Here is a 20,527-nt window from a genome sequence, read left to right on the forward strand (position 1 = left end):
AATGAGAAGGATGTTTCCCTGGCAACGAGATGGATGCTTCCCAGCAGAGCATATGGCTTCCATCGACTTTGATTTACCAGCGTGTTGAAATGGCAGCTAGATAATCTCTCTTCAGCTTTAAAGTGTCCATGCCCTGTGTCCCTGTTCCTTAGGAGTTTTTAAAGGGTCCAGCCCCTGCAGTGCTGCCCCTGCTCCTGTCCCAGGGCTGGGGCTGCTGGTGTCCCATGCCAGGGCTGGGTCTGGGGACCTTTGCAAGGAGGGACCTGCACAGAGGACCTGAGCATCACCCGGAGCAAGGAGCTGCAGGGTGGGAAGGAAAACCTTCCCTACCTCTGCTGCCGTTGCCCAGGCGAGCAGCTCCTCCTCCTCCTCAGAGATTATAATCCACAGCTCTCTCTTCCTATTCTCCTCCCTGCTTTAAATCATTTTTAGATGTTTTCCACCTTTCACCACACAATCATCTGCCTCCTGCAGCTTGCTATTTATTGTTGTGTTTACTGGCACAGGGAAATAAGTAGAGGGAACAAACCTGTCATTTGCTGTGCGGGGGAACACGGGGGAGCTGCTCTCCGGGAGCTCGTGGCTTTCCCAGGCTGGCTGGTGTGTGCCAGCCCCATGGAGCTCACATGGCAGCCTCCTCTGAGGGGCAAAAACAGAGGGGAAGAGGTTCTTATCCTCACTGCTGCCCATCACTTTGGAAAACTCGATGAAAACCAGCCAACAGGTCCAAATTTTAGGTAGAGGGGCAGCCAGACAGGGCAATCGTTTGAGGTTCATCCATTGCTTTAGGAGTCAGGAGATCCACAGAGATTTGGTCACCACCTGATTGGCGCTGTCTGAGCCTGATTCCCATCTGCCCACGTCATAGCAATGAGCAGCAATGAGGGACAGGGGTGAGGTTTGGGGACTGGCTGGGTAATGTAGCCTTGACTGAAATGAAAAGGTTGTGCTGACCTGTGAACTGCTGCACTGCAGGGATAGCTGGGGGGAACACGCATCGCTCCTCCCCTCTTCCACTGATGGAAGTTTTGGGGGAGCTTTGCATGAGGTATTGTCACCTCTTTTGCAAGAATCCCGGTGAGCACAAAAGCCGTGATCTGCACATGCTCGCTCTCAACGCCCAGCCCTGCTTGCAGCAGCCCCCCAAAGCTGCCCAGCTCAAATGAGGCTCCCTCATTAACTGAGGTTGCCTTTATTTCATCTGGCAAGGATCATGGCTTTCCTCCACATCCTGGGCGTGCGACTCTCTGGGCAGCCTCTCCCTCTGCAAACGGTTCTCGATGTGTGAGCTGTGCTCACCTGCTCTCCCATCCACACCTGGCCATCCACCTGCAGAATTCGGGTTATGCCGGGGAAGAAGTGAGAGGTGATAGAAGTGATTAATTGTCCTTTGGTGCTGGGGATTAATTCATCAGGTGCAAAGAGCTGGCACCGTCTGTGCAGGTATCACGAGCTGGCCGATCTCTGCTGTGAGCCAAGGAGGTGCCGATGTGGGTGGTGGCAGGATGATGTCCCCATAGCTCCTGGGGAGCACACAGCTGGCACAAATCCGGCTGCTGCTCAGAGAAACTTTGCTGATGGAGAGGAAAAGGTGGAAAAGGACTTTTGAATTCAGAATTACAACTCCTGGGAGACCCAAAATAGTTCTGTTAGTGGTGAAGTTAAGCAGGGATTGACTGGCAGCTGGCGTGATGTTCTCCCCCCTCTGCAGCATAACTGGGCTGGTTCAGCAATTTTTTAGGGCTAAAGAGCACTGCCTGCTTAATGATGAGCTCTCCAGAGATGCAAGTTTGTTTTGCATCCCTTTACCCTGGGCAGCTCCTCTGGGCTGCCTGTCTGCATGGCCCAGGTGCTGCTCCTGGAAAGAATGTTCCCATCCTGATGGGAGCAGCTTCACAGACATGGAAAGCAGCAGGGCCATGTTCTGCCACCTCTGCCGTGGAGGATGATGACAGCCTACCAACGTGGGGAAGGATGCAGAGCTCCAAAACTGACCACAGGCCCTTTATTTCTGGGGCTGGACCCAATCCTGCATTTTCTCTTGTGCCAAACTCAGGTGTCTCTCAGGCATCGCAGGGTTTGGAGCCAGCTGAGCTGGATCCTCTCCTGGGGCAGTGCAGCCGCCTTGGCTTTCAGGGCGTTATTCCTGATTTGTGCTGGAGTGGGTGAGAGGGAACATCAATCCTGATTATTGTGGCATTCCTCTTATTCTTCAGATTACTTTTTTTTTTACATAGCTTGGGGGTCATGATCTTTTGGGAGCTGAAATCAAAAGGCTGTAAGCCAATTCTTTTGCACCTTGGCTGTGAGCTCCTGCTCACTACCTGGGACAAGAGAGGTAAAATTAAACAGATGTTGAAATTACCAACTTTTAGACATATTCTATGGGTAGTTTGCAAATACTACCTTCTTTTCCCCAAGACTCTGTTAATTAAACAAACCAATGAGCAAATGAAATTAGCAGGGCTTTGGTAATCCTTGCATTTTACACTTTGGTGTTATCCATTAGCCTCTGGTTCTCAGAAACCACATCCTTGTCTTCTAATTGTCAAGGAATGTAGCAGGGAAGGGACCCTGGGAAGTGACTGGGGCATCTGAGTGCCTTAGAAATTGTCAGTATCTCAGCCATTCTCCTTCACTCTTATCTGGGAGGGAGCCCAAGAGCAACAGTTCTGGGGTCCTGCTTTTACAGGAGCACAAGCCAAGGGCCTCACCCATGGGGAGACAGGGGTTTTTAAAGGTAACACAAGGATTTTGAGCCATTTAGTTGCCTTCTGTGGGTCTGGGACAGTTCAAGTGGCTGCTGAGAGCTGCCAAGCTCCTGTGGCAGCAGCTCCCTGTGGGTGCTCTCAACAAGGATTTTTGTTGCTGAGGTGCTGGAATTCGTGGTGCTGTGGAACTAGTGCAAAGTCGGAGGTGGGGAAGTGAAGCTGAAGGAGCTCAGGGGGTTGGAGCTCGTCCTTCGTGGGCAGGAAACCTCGGGCTCCAGCTGAATAGCTGCTTCTGGGACAGACCTTTGAAAAACCAGCTACTATTCCTGTCTGCCGCGGGAACTAGCCCGATTGGAGACAATCTTCCTATCTGCAATTAGACCAGAGCCTATTTTTATATATCACATTCCCTCGAGGAATGTTTAGATGAGATGCAGCATTACACTTTATAGGGACAGCTTTCTTTTAACCCAGTTTTAGAGCTCACTTAAGTCAGATCGAGTGACTTGCCCAGGTCGGTCAGAGGAACTTGACCTCAGCAAGAGGAATTTCAGTTCCTGCACGGTCCAACCATGCAGCATTTCCTTGGCTTCTGAAATTTATTTTTCTTGAGGTGTTGTAGAAAAGCAAGACTTAGGAAACAGAAATAACTTGATCTTCATATAGGGATAAAGGTTAGATTAGGAAGGTTTGTATTTCTGTGCTCACTAGCAAGGATTTCTCCAGGGTGGGGAGGAAGTAGAGGCTCTTTTGGGGGAATACCCTGTGGGATGAAAGAGAGGCAGTGCTCAGATTTCAATCTGAATAATATGGGTATTGCATGAGACAGCAACTTTCCCTCACATTAAAATCAATGAACATGATCTGAATAAATGCCTGCACAGACATTTTAAGAATTACTTAAATGTCCAATATTTTATACTCTTAATTTACCTCCCAATGCACTGTAATTACACTGTGGGCTTTAGGATTCTCTCCCATGAACCATTTCTGCAGCTGCATGAATATATTTCTCCCCACCAAATTTTTTGAAAGAAAACCTCAGCCCAGCAGAGCTGAATCCCAGCAGGAACAGACTCTTCTGGCAGGTGCACAGGCTTGATTAATACTTTGGGTTTTCCTCCAGACATCTGGCTCCTCTGAGGCTGCGTGTGCAGGGCGAAGAGAATACGCAGACAAGCATTTCCAAGTGATTCATTCTGGGTGAGGACAAAGCAGAACATTGGAGCTAGAACTTTGCATGCAGTCATTATTATTAATAAGGCTTTTATTCAGCCTAAGTTAAATGATTAGAGCCAGCCTGTAAAAAACCCAAGCAATTCCTTACATTTAACTCTTTTTCCCACTGTAAGCGTTCAGATCTTGATCTCCATTCCCTGGCATTTCCAGATGGCTTTTGTTCTTTGAGGCTTCAATCCAGAAAAGCTCTTAAGCTCACTCTCGCTCCTAAGTGTGAAGATAAACAATCCTTTGCTGGACTAGGGATAAGTTATGTCATGCAAACCCAATTTCTGCTCAAATTCCTGTAGTCCCTGGGTTTGGATCAGGACTCTGGCTCTGGCACTCCAGACAGATGATGCCAGTTCTGTTCTCTGATTGTTACAAGTACAGGCAAAAGGCTGGAGGAGCCCTTGGAGTGGAAACTGATTTCAGAAGTGGTGGGTGTTGAAGGATAAAATGTATTTGAACCTATATCCTGCTCTTATTTCTGAGAAACGTGCTGCCTAAATAGAAGGAAGGCAGGGAAAGAGGTTTTATTGTGACTTGGTTGTGCAGCTTTGCCATGCTCTTACAGGGGGATTTCACAGATGTGTGGATGTGGCACTTGGGGACATGGTTTAGTAGTGGCCTTGGCAGTGCTGGCTTGGTTGGGCTCGATCTTGGAGGGATTTTTCAACCTAAATCATTCTATGATTTTCCTTCCCATCCCAGTGCCAGCCCTCTAACACGGATCTCTAAGAGCTGTTTCTCTGTAGCCGGATGAATTCTCACCTCCCAGCCCACAATCTAACTCCACAGCCTTCCCTGGAACACTGCTTTGGCCCTCTGGAGATGCTCCAGTGCTCCATTTAGCCGACCTGCTCCAGTGGAAGGTGTCAGCCCCAAGGCAGGGGGTTTGAATTAGGGGATCTTTAAGGTCCCTTCCAATGCAAACCATCCTACCATTCACACCACAGTCCTTAGTGCTCTTTATGGCTTTGTACAGCCGGGGGGCTCTTATCAAGGCTGCTCAGGCATCACCTGGGTGCACTGAGAAAGCACAGGAGCTGTAAATGTTGTCCCAGACAGGCCTTTGATAATGATTTATTAAAAAGTTTATAAACCATGACAATCCCTGCCTTGGAGCCAGCCAGTGTGTTTACCACAATGTTTCCCACCCGCATGGATGCTCAGGGATCCTCCAGGCTCATCCAAGGAGCAAGATCTCAGGACAGAGGATGGGGCTGGGCATGGCCAAGCCTGAGGGGATTGAGATGCCATCAGGAGTTATTTTTGGGAAGGAGAATGTTTATTGAGGTACAGCACCAAAAGGCAGGACTCTCCACTTCTATTTCCAGCTCTCCTAGTGAGAGAATTTGCCTTGGGAGATGATTTTGGCTGAGACCGAGGGATGTGGGAACCCGGAGTGAGGTATTTAGGCTTCTATTCAGCCTTGTAAATGAGCAGCCAGGTTGCAAGTCACAGCAGGATTGCTTACATGAATAAAGATGATGGATGCTCCTGGCTAAGGGTAGGTGCCATACGACAAAGTCTTTATCCCTGGAAAAGTCATGGCTTTCTCAGCGTTTTGCTTCTGACTCAATGGAGGTTTAAATTGAGCTGCAAATACTCCCATTCTGATTTCGAGGCTCTCTGAGCACTAAAAGGCATTTGACAATCTCTGTTTCTCTTTGGAGTGGATGCTCTTTCACCTTCACTTATTGTCATTTCTGTATTTTCCTGGCCTTTGATTTACATCAAAGTTTTAGGTACTTGAACTGCAGCATTTTACAGAGCCCACAGCAAATGGATTTACTGGGATTGCAGCTGGATTGCACATAAGCGTGTTGGTTTTATTTTAGCACAATTATCAATGCCTTGTTTACATCCCAAAGTAATTTTCACGTGTTTTAAATGTTTTAAGTTGCTTTTCATTGTGCAGCTCTCGAATGTCTGTAGTGAAATACTCCTTCCTTTCCAGCTTTGCCTCTTCTAATTAAACAAATCATTTATGTCCTTTCCCAATTCCAGGGAAAGACATCAAAGTGGGCAACAAGCACAGTGGCTTGTTACAAGCTTCTGTCACGTCCTCGTGTTGTATCCATCTCCATCACATCCAGGAATCCAGTTGCTAATTAGTGGTGCTCCATCAGAGGAACCCAACGTTTCTGAATGTCAGTGAATGTTATTTGAATATGAGTATTTCAGGAATAAATTTAGAGGCCTTTTAAAATTCTTATGTAAATGGGCATGTAGATTCCAAGGGGGTTTCTTTTGGAAGGCAAATTAGATGATTAACCTGAGCAGCTTTATGATGATTCCATCATGTGCTTTCACTGAGGAGGGGAAAAAAAAAAAAGGGAAGGACAATCTTTCCTGTTTCATACCTTTTTAAGTATTTTTATTTCCAAGGGGGAGTTCAGTCATTCCTTTTTCTGTTGCTAACCTGAAGCACAGTGGATATGAAATCTGGATATGCAGATTTTGTGCTGGGATTTAAAAATTGTAATAAGAAGCGTGCATGGGTGTTTTAAGTCAACATAACCTTTGGATGTAAAGTCAGACTTTGGAGGTCTTTGGATTTACTGGTATTAGCAGCAGTCAGATTTGCACAGCTGAGTCTTGGCTGAGCTTAAAGGTCTCAGCAACAGGCGTGGGGGATGTGGGAGCAGCAGGAGGTGCTGGGGGCCTGCAGGAAAGGGTGGTGGGTGACAAAATGCACTGAGGAGTCCTTCTCCAGGCTGGGGACAGATTTCTCCTTCCCATCACTCTGAGGAGGAGACAGTGGTCCCAAACCACTCTGAATCCTGCCTGGAGTTTGGGGGATGCAGGTGCTGACTCCAGCCATGCCTCAGGCAGGACCTGTCTGCTCAGGAGGAGGATATTGTCTTCCCTAAAGCTCTAAGCAGAATTGGCATCTTTAATGTAAAAATCATTAGATGGGACCTAATTAATGTTCCTTATTGCACATTAACATTTCCCAGAGTCAGGCTGCAGACGTAATTTTCTTTCATTAGATATGTAGCTTTAAAAATTAGATTCATCCCAACTGCTACACTATTTATTGGCTTGTTTCCCTTTCCTTAGCTATCCATTATTATCTGAAGCCCTTTCCTGATCTGTCTGGGTAGATTAGGTGGAATTAAAGCAGAGTCCAGCTTCCTGTTCCCCACTGCCCTCCCTCTGTGACAGCTCAGAGGATACGTGCCCTGATGTGCACGTACCTCTCAGCTTCCCTCTTCCACTCCTCCATCCAAAGGGGATCTGCAGATCCCTCAAGGTCTCCTAGGAGCCATATAGACCTCAACCCCCCAAATTTAGTTTCCTTGCAGAAAGGTGTCATTCTCTGAGTCTCCTTTTCCAGCCCCCCCAGAGGCTGGTGGGCCACATGGTCAAGCAGAGAAGCTGTGCATCACCATGGAGCTATTTTTAGGATGCTTGTGCAGCTCACCCTGTGCTGAGCCAGAGCTTGCATCCCTTGCTGGCAGGACTGCTCCTTTCCTGGTGTCTGGGACAGGGAGATTCCTTACCCATTGGGACTGAGCCAGGGGGAGGTTTTTGTCCCTGTGGGATTTGGCCATGGATCTCCCATGCTCCGCTGGAGAAGCTGGTGCATTCCCTGCTGCCTCCCGTGCTCGGCAGTGCTGTAATTAATGCTGGCCCTGCCAGCCTGATCTGCATCAGGTCCCCCTGGCAATGGAAGCCCTGGGGAGCCCAGAGTGGAATTTACAGCAGCTCTGAGCTGGCCCTGGGGAGCTGAGGAGCGCAGAGAGGCTGGGGATGAGGCTGCAGGGATGTGCTGGAAGGGGGAGAAGCAGCACCCAGGTGTCCAACTGCTCCAGTAGCATCTGGAGCTGCCCCAGCTCTCCCTATAACCACGGTTTGCACAACCAATCCTTGGGATTTGGAGTGATAAAGCAATTTCTGTTCCTTTTTTTTCCCCCCTGTCCCATCAGTATCTGTCGAATGACTGCTTAACATACAGGAATCCTCTTTTCAAGTGGGTGTCCCTGCAGGACTCATGATTTGAGAGTGCCTTCATTCTGGATCTACCCAAGGTGATCAGCTGAGCAAACACAGTGTGCAAGCCTGCTCTGATACTGGCACTTTGCTTTCAGCTCTTTCTCAGGCACTTTGCAGTGATGTTTCGTCACAAAAATAAATACAACTCACATTCTACTTCTTTAATCAGAAAATGTAGAATCCTCTTTTCCCTTGATCCCTTTCCATTATCTTTTGTTGCTGTTGTTGTTTTCCTCTTTCTTCTCTCATTGATTATTCATTTGTTTCTCACTTCAACATAGAAGTTTGCAGCAAAATCTGGGCCATTCCAGGAGTGGGGCTGCCTGACCCAGTTGCAGCTCCTTCCCTCCTGGAGTGTGGGATTCTGCTCCCCCTGCATGGGGTGGGCAGCAGTGGAGCCCCTTGCCCAGCTCCCAGGGCATGGCCCCAGCAGTCTGGAGGATGTTGGGATGGATGGAGTCCGTTTGACTGCAGGGCAGGTTGTGGTGGGGTTGTTGATGGCAAGGGTTATTTTAAAAGACCAGCTTGGGGAGAAAAGATATTGAAGTGGGACCTAGACAAGACATTGAGGGACATCATGAGTGGGATTGCAAGTGAGGTTTTCTTGCTCTCCTGAGGTTGTTTCAAGTGTCTGCACACGAAACCTGGTGTAGGAAGGGGAAATTTGCAGTGAGAAATCAGGCAATTTTCCTTATCTGCTTGGTGCTGGATTCATCTTGTGGCTGATAAAGTTCAGCCTTGGCTGAGATGGCTCTGAAGGTCCCTTACCTCCAGCAGTCCCTACCTCACCACCACGTTTCAGCCTGTGGTTCAAATAAATACTGCAAATCTTCCTATTTTTACTTGCTACTGTGACATTAATGGTCACTGCAAAGCCACAAGCACAACCTGGTGGTGTGAAACTCCTTTCCTTTATTCACCAAAAAGCAACAGCCCCCACTAGCAGAACCAAACCTTATAAATATTCACAATGCAGTTTGTAGGAATGTGAGACAAAGTCAGACCGATGAATTATTTAATGCTCTTAAAGAATGCAGCTTTTAGTTTCTCCTTGTGCTGGCCTACTTTATTGTATTAGTAAAACGATCCCAAGTAAATTAATTTCCCCGCTTTTGTTGGAGCAAGCAGTGGGCAGGGGTGGAAGCATCCAGCCTTGAGCAGATGCCAGGACACCTCGGCAGCTGCGGATTCAGGCGCCGAGTGTCAGGAGAGAGCCGAGCTCCTGTCACTCATTCAGTGCCCTTTGATTTACATCAGAACATCCAGCACTGGGCAGCCGTGATGGGGGCAGGCAGTGAGTGACAGGCTGGGGTGGCACTGCTCAGGCTGCTTTTGGGAGGCTGCCCGTGGATGTAGATGTCAATGAGAGCTGGATGCGTGCTGGGGTTTGGGCATCTCCCCAGTTCTGTGGTAAATGAGAGACTGAGAGAGCTGATATCAAAGTTGGGTCGTCCCGAGCTTATGGCAGGATGAGGCTTCTTTTGTCCATGAAGGGCTGGGACAGAGACCAGTCCAGCTCCCTCCCCAGTGCCAGCAGCACCAAAATCACATTCCCTTGGGCTGGATCAAACCCCTCTTCTATCCCATGTCTGGCCACAGAAGAGCAGAGTAACAACAACCCACCTCCCAGTGATGCTCCAACAAACCCAAAATGTCACCAGCCTTTCCAGCTAGTGAGGAGTTAATGTGGAGTACCTGCCTAAGAAAGGAATATTAAATCCACCCAAAATGTCACCAGCCTTTCCAGCTAGTGAGGAGTTAATGTGGAGTACCTGCCTAAGAAAGGAATATTAAATCCACCCAAAAATGTCCTACTCTGGCAAGAATTGCAGCAGCACTTCTGTGTGAGCTTTTGAGGATGGAAATGCATAAGTAGAGCATGAGTGGAGCTCATGCTCAGCCCATGCTCCTGCTCCTCAGCCAGTCTGGCCCCCTCTTACCCCAGGTAGAAATGTCCCAGCTCATTTGGATGCTTTTGGATGTGTGTTGCTGAAAGAGCTGACACTTCCTTGGGGAAAAAATGTCAGATGTGATCAGAGCTATCAGCTGGAAGGGGAACTGGATTGGCACTGGCCAAACTGGGGACAGTCCAGCGGGTCCATCCACACATAACTGTTCCAGTTAGCAAAACCGGGCACTTGACTTACCCTTTTTACCTGGTGGTGTAGCAGCAGTGCAGTAAATAGAGAGAAATAGACCCAAAATTGCTCTCTGAGTTAGCTGGATGAGTATGAACATTTACTGCCATTAAGACTGACCTTGTCTCTCTCTCCCTTTTTGTGTTCTGTAGTTTTCTACTAGTGTTCTCCTGCCTGGTGCTGTCTGTCTTTTCGACCATTGATGAGTACCAGAACAGCTCAGAAGGGGCCCTTTACATTCTGGTAAGTGGGGACTGACAGTGAGGTATTAAAGTCAAAACCACACAAATCCCTGAGACTGGGGCTGTTTGAGGCAAGAATTTAAGCTGTCACTTGTGAGAGGGGGACCACTGGGGCCTGTAGGTCAGAAGTGGGAAAAATTTAGGAAAAACATCCAGGGCTGCTGGATTCACCCATCTCCTCTCCTTTTGCCTGTTTTCCTCTTCCCCATTCCTGCCCTTCATCAAACCAAAAGGTGCTGCAGGCTAATTAGGGCTTCACCAGGTTTGACACATGAGAAAGGTGAGACAAGATCTCAGAGGGAAGGGAGCATGCACGGGATGTTCAGGTGGAAACGGAAATAGATGGAAAAAGCTCGCCTGGCATCAAGGGATGGAGAATCTACACCACCCCTACTCCAGCTCACCCAGCACACACAGGCAACCAGGCCAGTTTTCTAGGGAAAAAGCTGAAATCCCCTTTTGTCATCCCCTAGGATTATTCTTGTTCAGTGATTCCCATCTGCACTCTTCCCTCAGCACTAACAGATTTGAGTCCTGGAGACTGGTGGTAGGGAGACAACGAGGTGTTCATCAGTCCTGTCATGGGGGAACAAGCACAACATGAGGAGGTGTAAAACTCCAGTTCGTGGCTGCAACGTGCAGCACCTCTCACCACCCTGGGGAGGGGGAGGGAAGACACAGAAGCAGAGATTTGATGATCTTTCAAGCCTGGGCTCTCTGTCGAGTGGTGCAGACAGCTCGGTGATGTATTTGCTGAGGTGTATTTTTCTGAGGTTGTGGGTTTGTCCTGGGTTCCGAAGCGTGCTCTCCATTATCCTTTCCTGACTAATGGCACTGTCCCCCTCACAGGAAATTGTCACCATCGTGGTGTTTGGGGTGGAGTACTTTGTGCGGATCTGGGCTGCCGGCTGCTGCTGCCGATACCGGGGCTGGAGGGGAAGGTTGAAATTTGCCCGCAAGCCTTTCTGTGTCATCGGTAAGAGCTGAGTCCCTGTATGAGATTTCCCAGCCCAGGATGGCCATTCCAAGCACTTCCTTGCATGGTGCTGCAGTGTATTGCATGTATTTTGGGGGTTAAACTTCAGCTGCTTCACGGTCACCTTCAGGAAGAAAAAAACCCAAAGGCAGAAGTCCTAATCCATGGACATGCTTTTTTGTTGTTATTCATCACAGGGCTCTCCCTGTTTTCTGCTGACCTGGGAGCCATCCCAGCGCCCTGCATACCTCAGGCATCACTGACAGCTGTCCACAGCCACAGAAACAGGGTTTAGCCAGAAGAAGCTGAGCACAGGACCTGGAATCCTGCAGTCGTGTGTCCAACCTCCACACTGAATTGTTCCCAAGTCGTTGAGACTCCATGTCTCACTTTGCCTTCTCTGGTGCTGCTGAGCTGCCTCACAAGGGAGTTGTGAGACTTAATTAATTCTTGTTTGGAAAGTGCTCAGCAAATCTCCTGTGAGAGGGGCCATCTGGGCGCAGCAGTGATATTTTCTGGGATTAGAAATGGACAGAGTGGTCATGCTCTTCACTGTGGAGACTGCCTTTGACTGTGTGGGAGCTGGCAAGGGGCATGTGCAGGATTTCCGTTTATTCTACAGAAAAACACTCCTATAAAATTTGTGTAGCAAATCAGGGAAGAGGGAGGTTTATAGGATCTTTGACATATATTGAACTAGACCTTCTTCTTGGCCTATTCCTTGGACTTTCTTTGTCCATATGCGCCTTAGGATTACCGTGGAGGATGCAGAGATTTTCATTCCCAGTTTAGATGTGGGAATTCCCTGCTCTTTGTAACAGGCAGCTATGGCTGATGAAGGAAGGGGCCTTTGGCAAGGCTTTAATCCAGTTTTAACACTGAATCAGATTGAAATTCAGGCTTTGCAGCATTTGACACTTCTTCTATGGGAATGATGAGTGTGGAGAAGGAAACTAGGATGTTTTCACATGGTGTGCAGTGACTCCTTTCATCCAGTTTCAGATTAGTGCTGTGTCCTTCCAGCACGGGATACAAGTGTAGGAGATCCCTGTCATGCACAGCCTGAGGCAGTGGCAATGCCATTCCCTTTGGTGGTGATCAGGCAGCACTTCCTCATCTTTCCCTCCCTGTGTTCCCGCAGACATCATGGTGCTGATCGCGTCCATCGCCGTGCTGGCGGCAGGGTCCCAGGGGAACGTCTTTGCCACCTCCGCACTCAGGAGTTTGAGGTTCCTGCAGATCCTGCGCATGATCCGCATGGACCGGCGCGGCGGCACCTGGAAGCTCCTGGGCTCCGTGGTCTACGCACACAGCAAGGTGAGCAAGGCCCAGGCAAGGACGTGGAGCTGCCCTTTGCGTTCTCCCCACCAGAGATACTGCTTTGGTTCAGCTTTTCATCCCAAAGTTCTCCCAGGCCTGGGGAGATTGGAAGGACACCGTAGGTAACACACGGGAGCAATGCAGTCAGAGACACAAGGTCTGATGGAGCACTCTGACCACTCAAGGAGGGAAGGGAGAGAGATTCCAGTCATGGAACCAATCCCTGGTGTAAGGGGATAAGTCTGGGAAGAGTTTGTTGGTAATTTTTTGTTTCCTGCTGCTGTATATATGATTTTAACATTTCTCCTGCTTCCTTCACTTTACCCCAGAGAAGCTTAGCCAGCTTCTCCAGCACTGTGTAAAAATTGCAGGAAATCTGTGGGTCTCTTTTGTCCACCCTTGCATTAACCTAATCAGAAAATACTCACTCCTGTGGATTCTGAATGAAAACTTCCCTGCAACTGGAGGATAGTCCATCCAGACCCAACTTCATAGCTCCTCCTCGTTTGGTGGATTGGACCTGCCCTAAGCAGAATCTCCAGGGATCTGGGGATTCCTGTTTCAGTTTCAACTCCACTTCCCTGTGTGAACTGGGGAAATATCTGAGTTTTTAAAGTCTCAGTTCCAGTTCTTGCAATAATGGAGCTCTTAACACTCCCTTCTACATTTGCTGTGTGTGTTTGTGTGATTTGGTCTTCAGGCCTGGCAGAGCCATGGTCCCATCTCAGAAAGTGCCATCACTGATCTCCAACCAAAGCCACAAAACCTAAACAAATGCAGGGGAAGTTCAGATCCAGCAGCAAGCAAGGAACTCAGCGTTTGGAGATGTGCACCAGGACTGCAATTATTATCTTCTTTCTTTTAATGATCTCGCAGGAGCTGATTACTGCCTGGTATATTGGCTTCCTGTGCCTCATCCTGGCCTCTTTCCTGGTGTACTTGGCCGAGAAGGGAGAAAATGAGCACTTTGATACATACGCAGATGCACTCTGGTGGGGTCTGGTAAGTAATTTCCATAGAGCAGCTGCTGGTTATTAAAATAAAATGTCCATTAACCCTCCATCTTCTATCACTTACGTGAGGTATTGACTTAGAGAGTGCTTAGTTAACATTTTTATTAAATGGTTTCAGGCTGCTCCATTTAGCTCTTTTTCTTATATAAACCTCATAGAAATTGTTAGGGGATCACATTTCTGAATTAGCTGGAGCTGCAGGGGAACTGAGAACTCATGTGCTCCCAGTCGTGGGATTGAGCTCTGTCGTGACAGAGGCAGGTCAGAGAGACATCCCACGCCATGTGGTGCTTTGATCATTGTTTTGACAAGTATTGCTGCCCTTTAATTATTTAAATTGCACTTGGGCAAGGCTGGAATAAATTTTATAAAATTAATAGGGCCTAAGTAGCAGAAAGACTCCAGCGGGGCAAGCACTCCCTGTCACATCTCTGCTGAAAGGGCAATACTTGTGGTTTGCTCTGCGTGTGCATGTGAATTATTGGATTACCCGATTACAAAGAGAGAATTAATGACGTTCTAATCTTCTTGCGTTATTGTTCTTCTGCTCCATCACTAGTTTGGCCTTGATTACAAAGCATGTAATGAAAATCCCCGATCTGATCAAATCCCAATAACAGGCCTGGGGAGGAATCGGCTGATCAAGAAGCTCCTCCATTCCAACAAAGGGAAAGAGGCAGCAAATTGCTTTTCAAGCCCCTTAGTTAGGACAGAAAAATAAAAACAAAGCCAAGTTTAACATAACGAGAAAATAAGCAATGAGGGAAAAGTGACAGCCCAGATTAGAGCTCAGTTTGGGGAGAAACATGGGCAGATTTATCCCTTCTGCTTCTGAGACTTTTTTGCCACTGAGAAGCTCAGAAAAAAAAGACCTTCATTAAAATAAATATTTTTTGTCAGTGTCCAACTCCTGGGTCCAATACAGGCAGATGTTGAGAGACGGGATAAATCAAATATCAGGTTCAGAAAATTACCCCTTGGTTGATCTTAGTATATCCAATACTTGTTGTCTGTAGAAATTACAAAAATATTGTAAACCAGCTTTGCAGTGGTTATGGAGAGAGTCTTGATCTGACTTTGTGTTTCAGTAAGGATTAGCCATGTTGATGCATTTTTTAACCACTTGGTCAAAACAGCATCTAATTGATAAGGCTTTTAGTGGGCCCAGTTAAAAGGCACTTTGGGACCACACTTCCATTTGTGGAAAAGTGATTTTTTATTCTAAATGGAGTGCATATTTCCAATGCCACACCAGCATGGTGTCAGCTCCCATCCCTGGGGCCAGCTCTGTCCATGGAGGCTGTGTGACAGGGACAGCCTTTGGGATCAGAAGTCTCAAAGATGTTTCTAATCAGACCATCCCTCTCTGCCTTGCCCTGCCAGTCACAGGCTCTCCAAATCCTCTTGGAAGCCTTTGGGGAATACCCAGCATTTCCCATTAGTGATGTCCATGGACTGCAGCGGGAAAAGGTGTCTTCCCCTACAGTTTGAAATTCAGGGGACTCTGTCTCCAACAAATCTCTCAGGTCCTTCCCCAAAACACAGGCGGCAGCTTCCCAGCTCTCTCTTGGTGCGTTGCAATAACACAAACCCCATCCCTAAATGAGGTGGTGAAGGAGACATAATTAATTCTCTCAGCCTAACAGGCTGTTTTTGAATCGAGGAGGGGAGACCAGCTGATAGGCACTGCTGGGAAGACTGGGAATAAACAGCAGCAGATCTTTGTGCATGCAAATAGCTTTCCTGAGCTGCCAAAAGGGAGTTTGGGGGAACGGTGCCGGTTCGCTTCCCCTGCCGAAGGCACAACCCCTCCCGGGGGAGGTTCTGAGCTGCCGCCAGCCTCTGCACCAGATGGCAGCTCTCTCTGTGACAGCAAAAGGCACCAAAACGCTCCCAACTGGTGTGAAAACTCAGCACGTGAGCAGGGCAGGTGGAGCTGCCCATCCCTGCTGGGTCCCAGGGTCCCCCAGCCGCACCGTGCCTTGGACAGCTCAGGGCACGCAGTGACCCTGCTCCTCTGTGTGCCACTCGGGGGTTGTGGGAGTTCTGGCTGCCCTGTTTCAGTTTTAAGGCTGTCTGACTGAGGGCTTGGCACTGCTCTCCTCCCTGCAGATCACTCTCACCACCATTGGCTACGGGGACAAGTATCCACAGACCTGGAACGGGCGGCTGCTGGCGGCGACCTTCACACTCATCGGCGTCTCCTTCTTTGCCCTTCCTGCTGTAAGTGGGGGGGCTGAACTCACCTGGGCCTCATCCTCTTCCCCTGGAGCTGAGGGCACTCTAACAGTTACAATGGGATGCCCTCAGAGATCTCCCAATTGTGATTTTCTGTGGCTTTTGACTCAGAAAATGAGGGAGGAAAATGGAACCCTGTTTGAATATCTACAACTTGGGCTCATGTGCATGAGCAAACGGGATGGCAACTTTAGATTTGGCTCTGCACAAATATTTGTGGAAGCAATAAAAAGCATTTTTTCCCCAGAAGGCTGTTCCTTGGGGTAATTAATGTCTTTAAGATGAAAGAGGGTAGATTTAGATTGGATATTAGGAAGAAATCCTTCCCTGTGAGGGTGGGGAGGCCCTGGCACAGGGTGCCCAGAGAAGCTGTGGCTGCCCCATCCCTGGAAGTGTCCAAGGCCAGGTTGGATGGGGCTTGGAGCAACCTGGGATAGTGGAAGGTGTCCCTGCCCATGGCAGGGGGCTGGAATGAGATGAACTTTAAAGTCCCGTCCAACCCAAACCAGTCTGCTATTCTGTGGTTGCACCATTTCAGCAAATCCCCCCCGTCCCTTCGGCAGTGTGTATCAGTGTGTTACACGGAGCTGGATTCCTGTGAGGATAATCTGCTGAATACCAGTGTGCTGGGGTTTTTTTGTATTTTGTCAGTTGGCTGGAGGTAGTTTGGGAAAATTTGCAATTCCATTGAGTGCCTGCAAAGTCTGCTGCCCCTTGGAGAGTGTCTGCTGTGGCTGCTGGGATGGAGGGTCCTTCCTTCCTCTGTGTTTGAATCAAAAAATGAGCCAGAAAAAAACCTTTGGAGGGAAAGCTGGCCATCATTTTACACTGGAAGCTTAACTAAACCCCTGCTAGCAGCAAACTGTTGTTCTCTTCCCCAGGGCATCTTGGGTTCGGGGTTTGCTCTGAAGGTTCAAGAGCAGCATCGACAAAAACACTTCGAGAAGAGGCGAAACCCAGCAGCGGGCCTGATCCAGGTGAGGGTCACATCCAAGGAGCCTTGTGGTTACATCATCCTGGTTTTGGGGGGCTTTATAGACTTTTAGTAGTTGGGGAGGAGACAAATGGGGCCGTGTGCGTAAGGTGTGAGACAGCAGCTGGTGACTGGTTTTGTCTGGGAATAAATGCCAGGAAATCAACCACGGGAAAATAGCATATGTGGTAGGGAATCTAGAGAGAAAAGGGATGAAATTCAGCAAGCAGCCAGCTCAGCAGGACAAATGCATTAGGACAGTCTGTTTTCACCCTTTTTTTCTCCCCCAAGAGAATATTTATACTGATATAAAGGTACAGTTGGGAGCATTTTCTTCACAAGAACAGATGTCTGTGCAGAAGGCTGGCCTTGGTGTACGTCTTGGAGAACTGAAATTAGTCATTTTACATTCCCCTACTCCTCTCTCTCCACATTTTTTACTCCTTAATGGGCAACAATGCCCATTTCATTCCTGACCTCAGCCTGGCAGTGAATGCCTGGCACCCACAGCATTTTTAACTGGGCTCACATGGTCAGGAGCATCATGGTACTACCTCAAATTTGTCACTTACCAAATCAAGGAGAAGGCAGAATGCTGGATCCATCCCATAGCACTTCGTGTTGGTTGGTGTTTATAAACTCAGGGGTGATTCTGGCCATGCCTGGGTGCACAATCCCACTGGGTTTTCTCCTGCACAGGCGGCTTGGAGATTTTATGCCACCAACCTGTCCCGGACGGACCTGCACTCCACCTGGCAGTACTACGAACGCACCGTCACCGTCCCCATGTACAGGTACCTCCTCCTCCAGCTTCCTCCTCCACTGCCTTCCTCGTGATGCCACTGTCTCCATAGTTATTTTTGTTATCTGGATATATAATTTTGCTTATTTATTTACTTTTGTTTTGGTTCAAAAGGTTGATTTCGAGCTCCTAAGAGCTGGTATATGCTTTTTCTTTTGGAATTTTTTTGCTTTGTATTTTTTCATTGTTTTTCCTTTTGACTTGGTTTTAATTTCCCTGTTGCTTTGTGTTTTTTTTTTTTCTTCCCATGTCTTTGTGTGTGTACACACTCTTCTTTTCACCTTTATTTCTCCACGCCTGCTGGTAGTTGCATTGTGTTGTGACAGTTGCCGTGCCCAGGTGTGAAGACCTCCCTCCAAGCTGCCCTGGATCATAGGTAAACACCACCCTCACCCTACCTGCAGCTCCTCGTGCCCTCTCAGGCTCTTCTTCCCAGTCCAACTGGTCTCTAATGGTCCTTCTGCCTTTCAGCAAACTTCTCTCCCTCCCTTGACCAGCCTGGCACTCTGTCTGGTGCATTTCCCCTGGGTCCTCCTTTCCTTTCTTTTCCTTTTTTTTCCTAAGAGGAGGAAAGCTAACTTGGGGTTCAGGGAGCGTTTTCCCATTTCTTGTATCTCATTTACCCATCCCAGTGTGTTGACACAAGCAGGGAATGCTGTTGGAGCTGTGATGGATGAGGCTGTTGAACACCAGAGTGTTTTAGCAGCACCCATCTGCCTCACCCTACCTGCAGTAAAACCAAGCAGGTTTTTAAGGTGAAACCACACACGTTAGAGCAGTGCTGTGGGAATTCACAGCCTCTTGGAAGTTGGAACTTCATGGAGCTGGGGACAGAGTCCCTTGCCATGCCTCCCAGCCCTCCAGGACATGGGGAAGTCCTTCATTTCCCCTTTGGGCCTGGTGGCTTCCTCAGAAGCTAAAATGCATAAAGTTCTATTCATTTTCACCCCACACTGCCCTGCATCCTGGGCAGGGCCATGCATCCCTTCCTGGTGTATTTTTAGGGGCTCTCCATGACTCTCTGGGTTTGAAGAATGGTTGGATGGGTTTGTTAGATATTTCTGTAGCTCTGTGGGGTTCTGTTGGGCATGATGGGGCTCCCTGTGCCCCATCTCCGTGCTCCCACGCAGGGCTGTGGTCCAGCACTGGGCTGTGCCACTGCAGGAATAATCCCTTCCTGTTTTCCCGTATTCCTGGTGCCTTTTAGCCCTCAGGCAGACAGCCTGGATGTATTTCCTGGGGTAAGCTTAGGCCTGTATTTCGAACACAGCAGCCAGCCTCTTAATCCATCATAAAAACCTGTTGGGAGTCCCATTGTTGTGGTCAGTAATTTCTCCTTGGATTCATTCCCAGTGTGTGTCTGATTGGTTGCTTTTTCCCTAGAAATTTATGAACCAACTTCAAGATTTTGTCTAAAACCCCCAAAACAACAAAAACCCAACAGAACAGAACAAAGCTGTTTTCCAATAGCATTAAACCCACCCATTGAAACTCTCCCTCCCAGTACCCGACCTTCTGGCTGTACCTTTGCAGCACTGCCTGGGATCAGCTACTGGAGAGGATGAGGATGGAGCTTGGCCCAAAGTCCACTGCAAAATGCAGGCATTCAGGGCTTATTTTCAGTGGACTTTGCCAGATTTTACTGCTCTTTGAAACACTGAACTTACCATGCAGCCAGACATGCAGTGACACCCTTTTGATTACCTGGTACTCAATCCCCTTGTTAAAACCTGTATTTCCATGGAGCTAATATGCAGGAAGAAATCTGAGCTAAAGATCTCCAGAAAGGGCTAAATAAAACTCTGGGAAGGAGAAAGAGAAAAAAAATATAGTTTGAAGAGCCTGCTTATCTTGAGTAAAAAGCTAGGACAGATTTGTAGCTGGGTCGCAGCAGTTCTGCTGGCTGCTGCTGTGGGTGCTGCTCAGCCCCACACAGCAGTGTCACCCTGGCCTTCCTTAGGCATGGATTTCTCTGCACTCCAGCTTCTCCCTTAAATCCCAGCTCCTGTTTGAGCACAGATCAAGTGAACATCACCTGGGCGAGTGAGCAGTGGGTGCACCAATGGATTCAGCCCTCAGTGAAACTGCTTTTTTTACCAAAAAAGCAGTGAAACCCTTCTGAGTTTATTTTGAATGCTGTCAAATAAATAAATAGGATTTTAAAACAACAACAAAAAAAGGGGGCAACTGTATGTTCTGGCTGCAGCTTGCATCACTCACATGGTCCATCTCTCCTTGCCTCCCCACTTCCCCAAGCCAGCTGGCAGGCACTGGCAGCCCTGTGCTGGTCCTGGCGCTGCTGCAGCCATAGCAGCACGTCAAGCCCAGCAGCCCCTTAAGGCCATGGCTGCTGACATGTGGCTGCAATGCACAGTGTGGTTTGGAAGTGGGCTGCAGGAACACAAAATCTCCCTCTCTGGTGTCCGGGGATGATCTGCAGTCACCACAACCTCGGCATCCTTTCTGCTCAATACTGAGCTGCTTATTCCTCATAGCAGGAGCCTGTGCCTTTAGCTTGTCTCTCTTTCCAAGGCATCTCTGGAAAGGCTTGGCTGATTGATATGAGAAAATTGTTACACGTGCCTTGGAGGAGCTCACATGGCTCCAGAACATCACTCCAGTCACTGCAATAGAGCTACTCTGACTTGTTTGGGGAAAATGTGGTGGCCTCTGAGAGAATTCCAGATTTCATCTTTAAATTCAAAATGTGAGAGCACAAAATTTTGAAATATTCACAAGGCTTCTCTGTGTGCAGGTGTGGTTTGGGTTGTGATGCACAAGTGGCTTGGTGCACCCAGGCACCCCAAATAACCTGTTCTGTATCAGCCACTGGATTTATTGGAAAAAAATCTGCTCTTATTGTCACTCATGAGAGCAGGGCCTTGATTGGA

General features: G+C 48.3%; 1 protein-coding gene across 3 annotated transcripts in view; it reads left to right on the forward strand.

The window, feature by feature from the left end:
• The window catches only part of KCNQ2 (potassium voltage-gated channel subfamily Q member 2), a gene marked incomplete at both ends in the record, with an annotated part of 64,554 nt that overhangs the window by 13,655 nt on the left and 30,372 nt on the right, over positions 1-20,527 (forward strand). For all 3 annotated transcript variants that reach the window (XM_082292643.1, XM_082292644.1, XM_082292642.1), the window contains 7 exons: positions 10,225-10,315; positions 11,164-11,290; positions 12,432-12,607; positions 13,487-13,612; positions 15,736-15,846; positions 16,743-16,838; positions 17,534-17,628. In XM_082292643.1, coding sequence (XP_082148769.1) covers positions 10,225-10,315; positions 11,164-11,290; positions 12,432-12,607; positions 13,487-13,612; positions 15,736-15,846; positions 16,743-16,838; positions 17,534-17,628 — 822 coding nt within the window. The remainder of the gene's footprint in view (positions 1-10,224; positions 10,316-11,163; positions 11,291-12,431; positions 12,608-13,486; positions 13,613-15,735; positions 15,847-16,742; positions 16,839-17,533; positions 17,629-20,527) is intronic.

The sequence above is a fragment of the Coloeus monedula genome, assembly GCF_965178545.1.
Source record: "Coloeus monedula genome assembly, chromosome: 17".
Taxonomy (NCBI): Eukaryota; Metazoa; Chordata; class Aves; order Passeriformes; family Corvidae; genus Coloeus; species Coloeus monedula.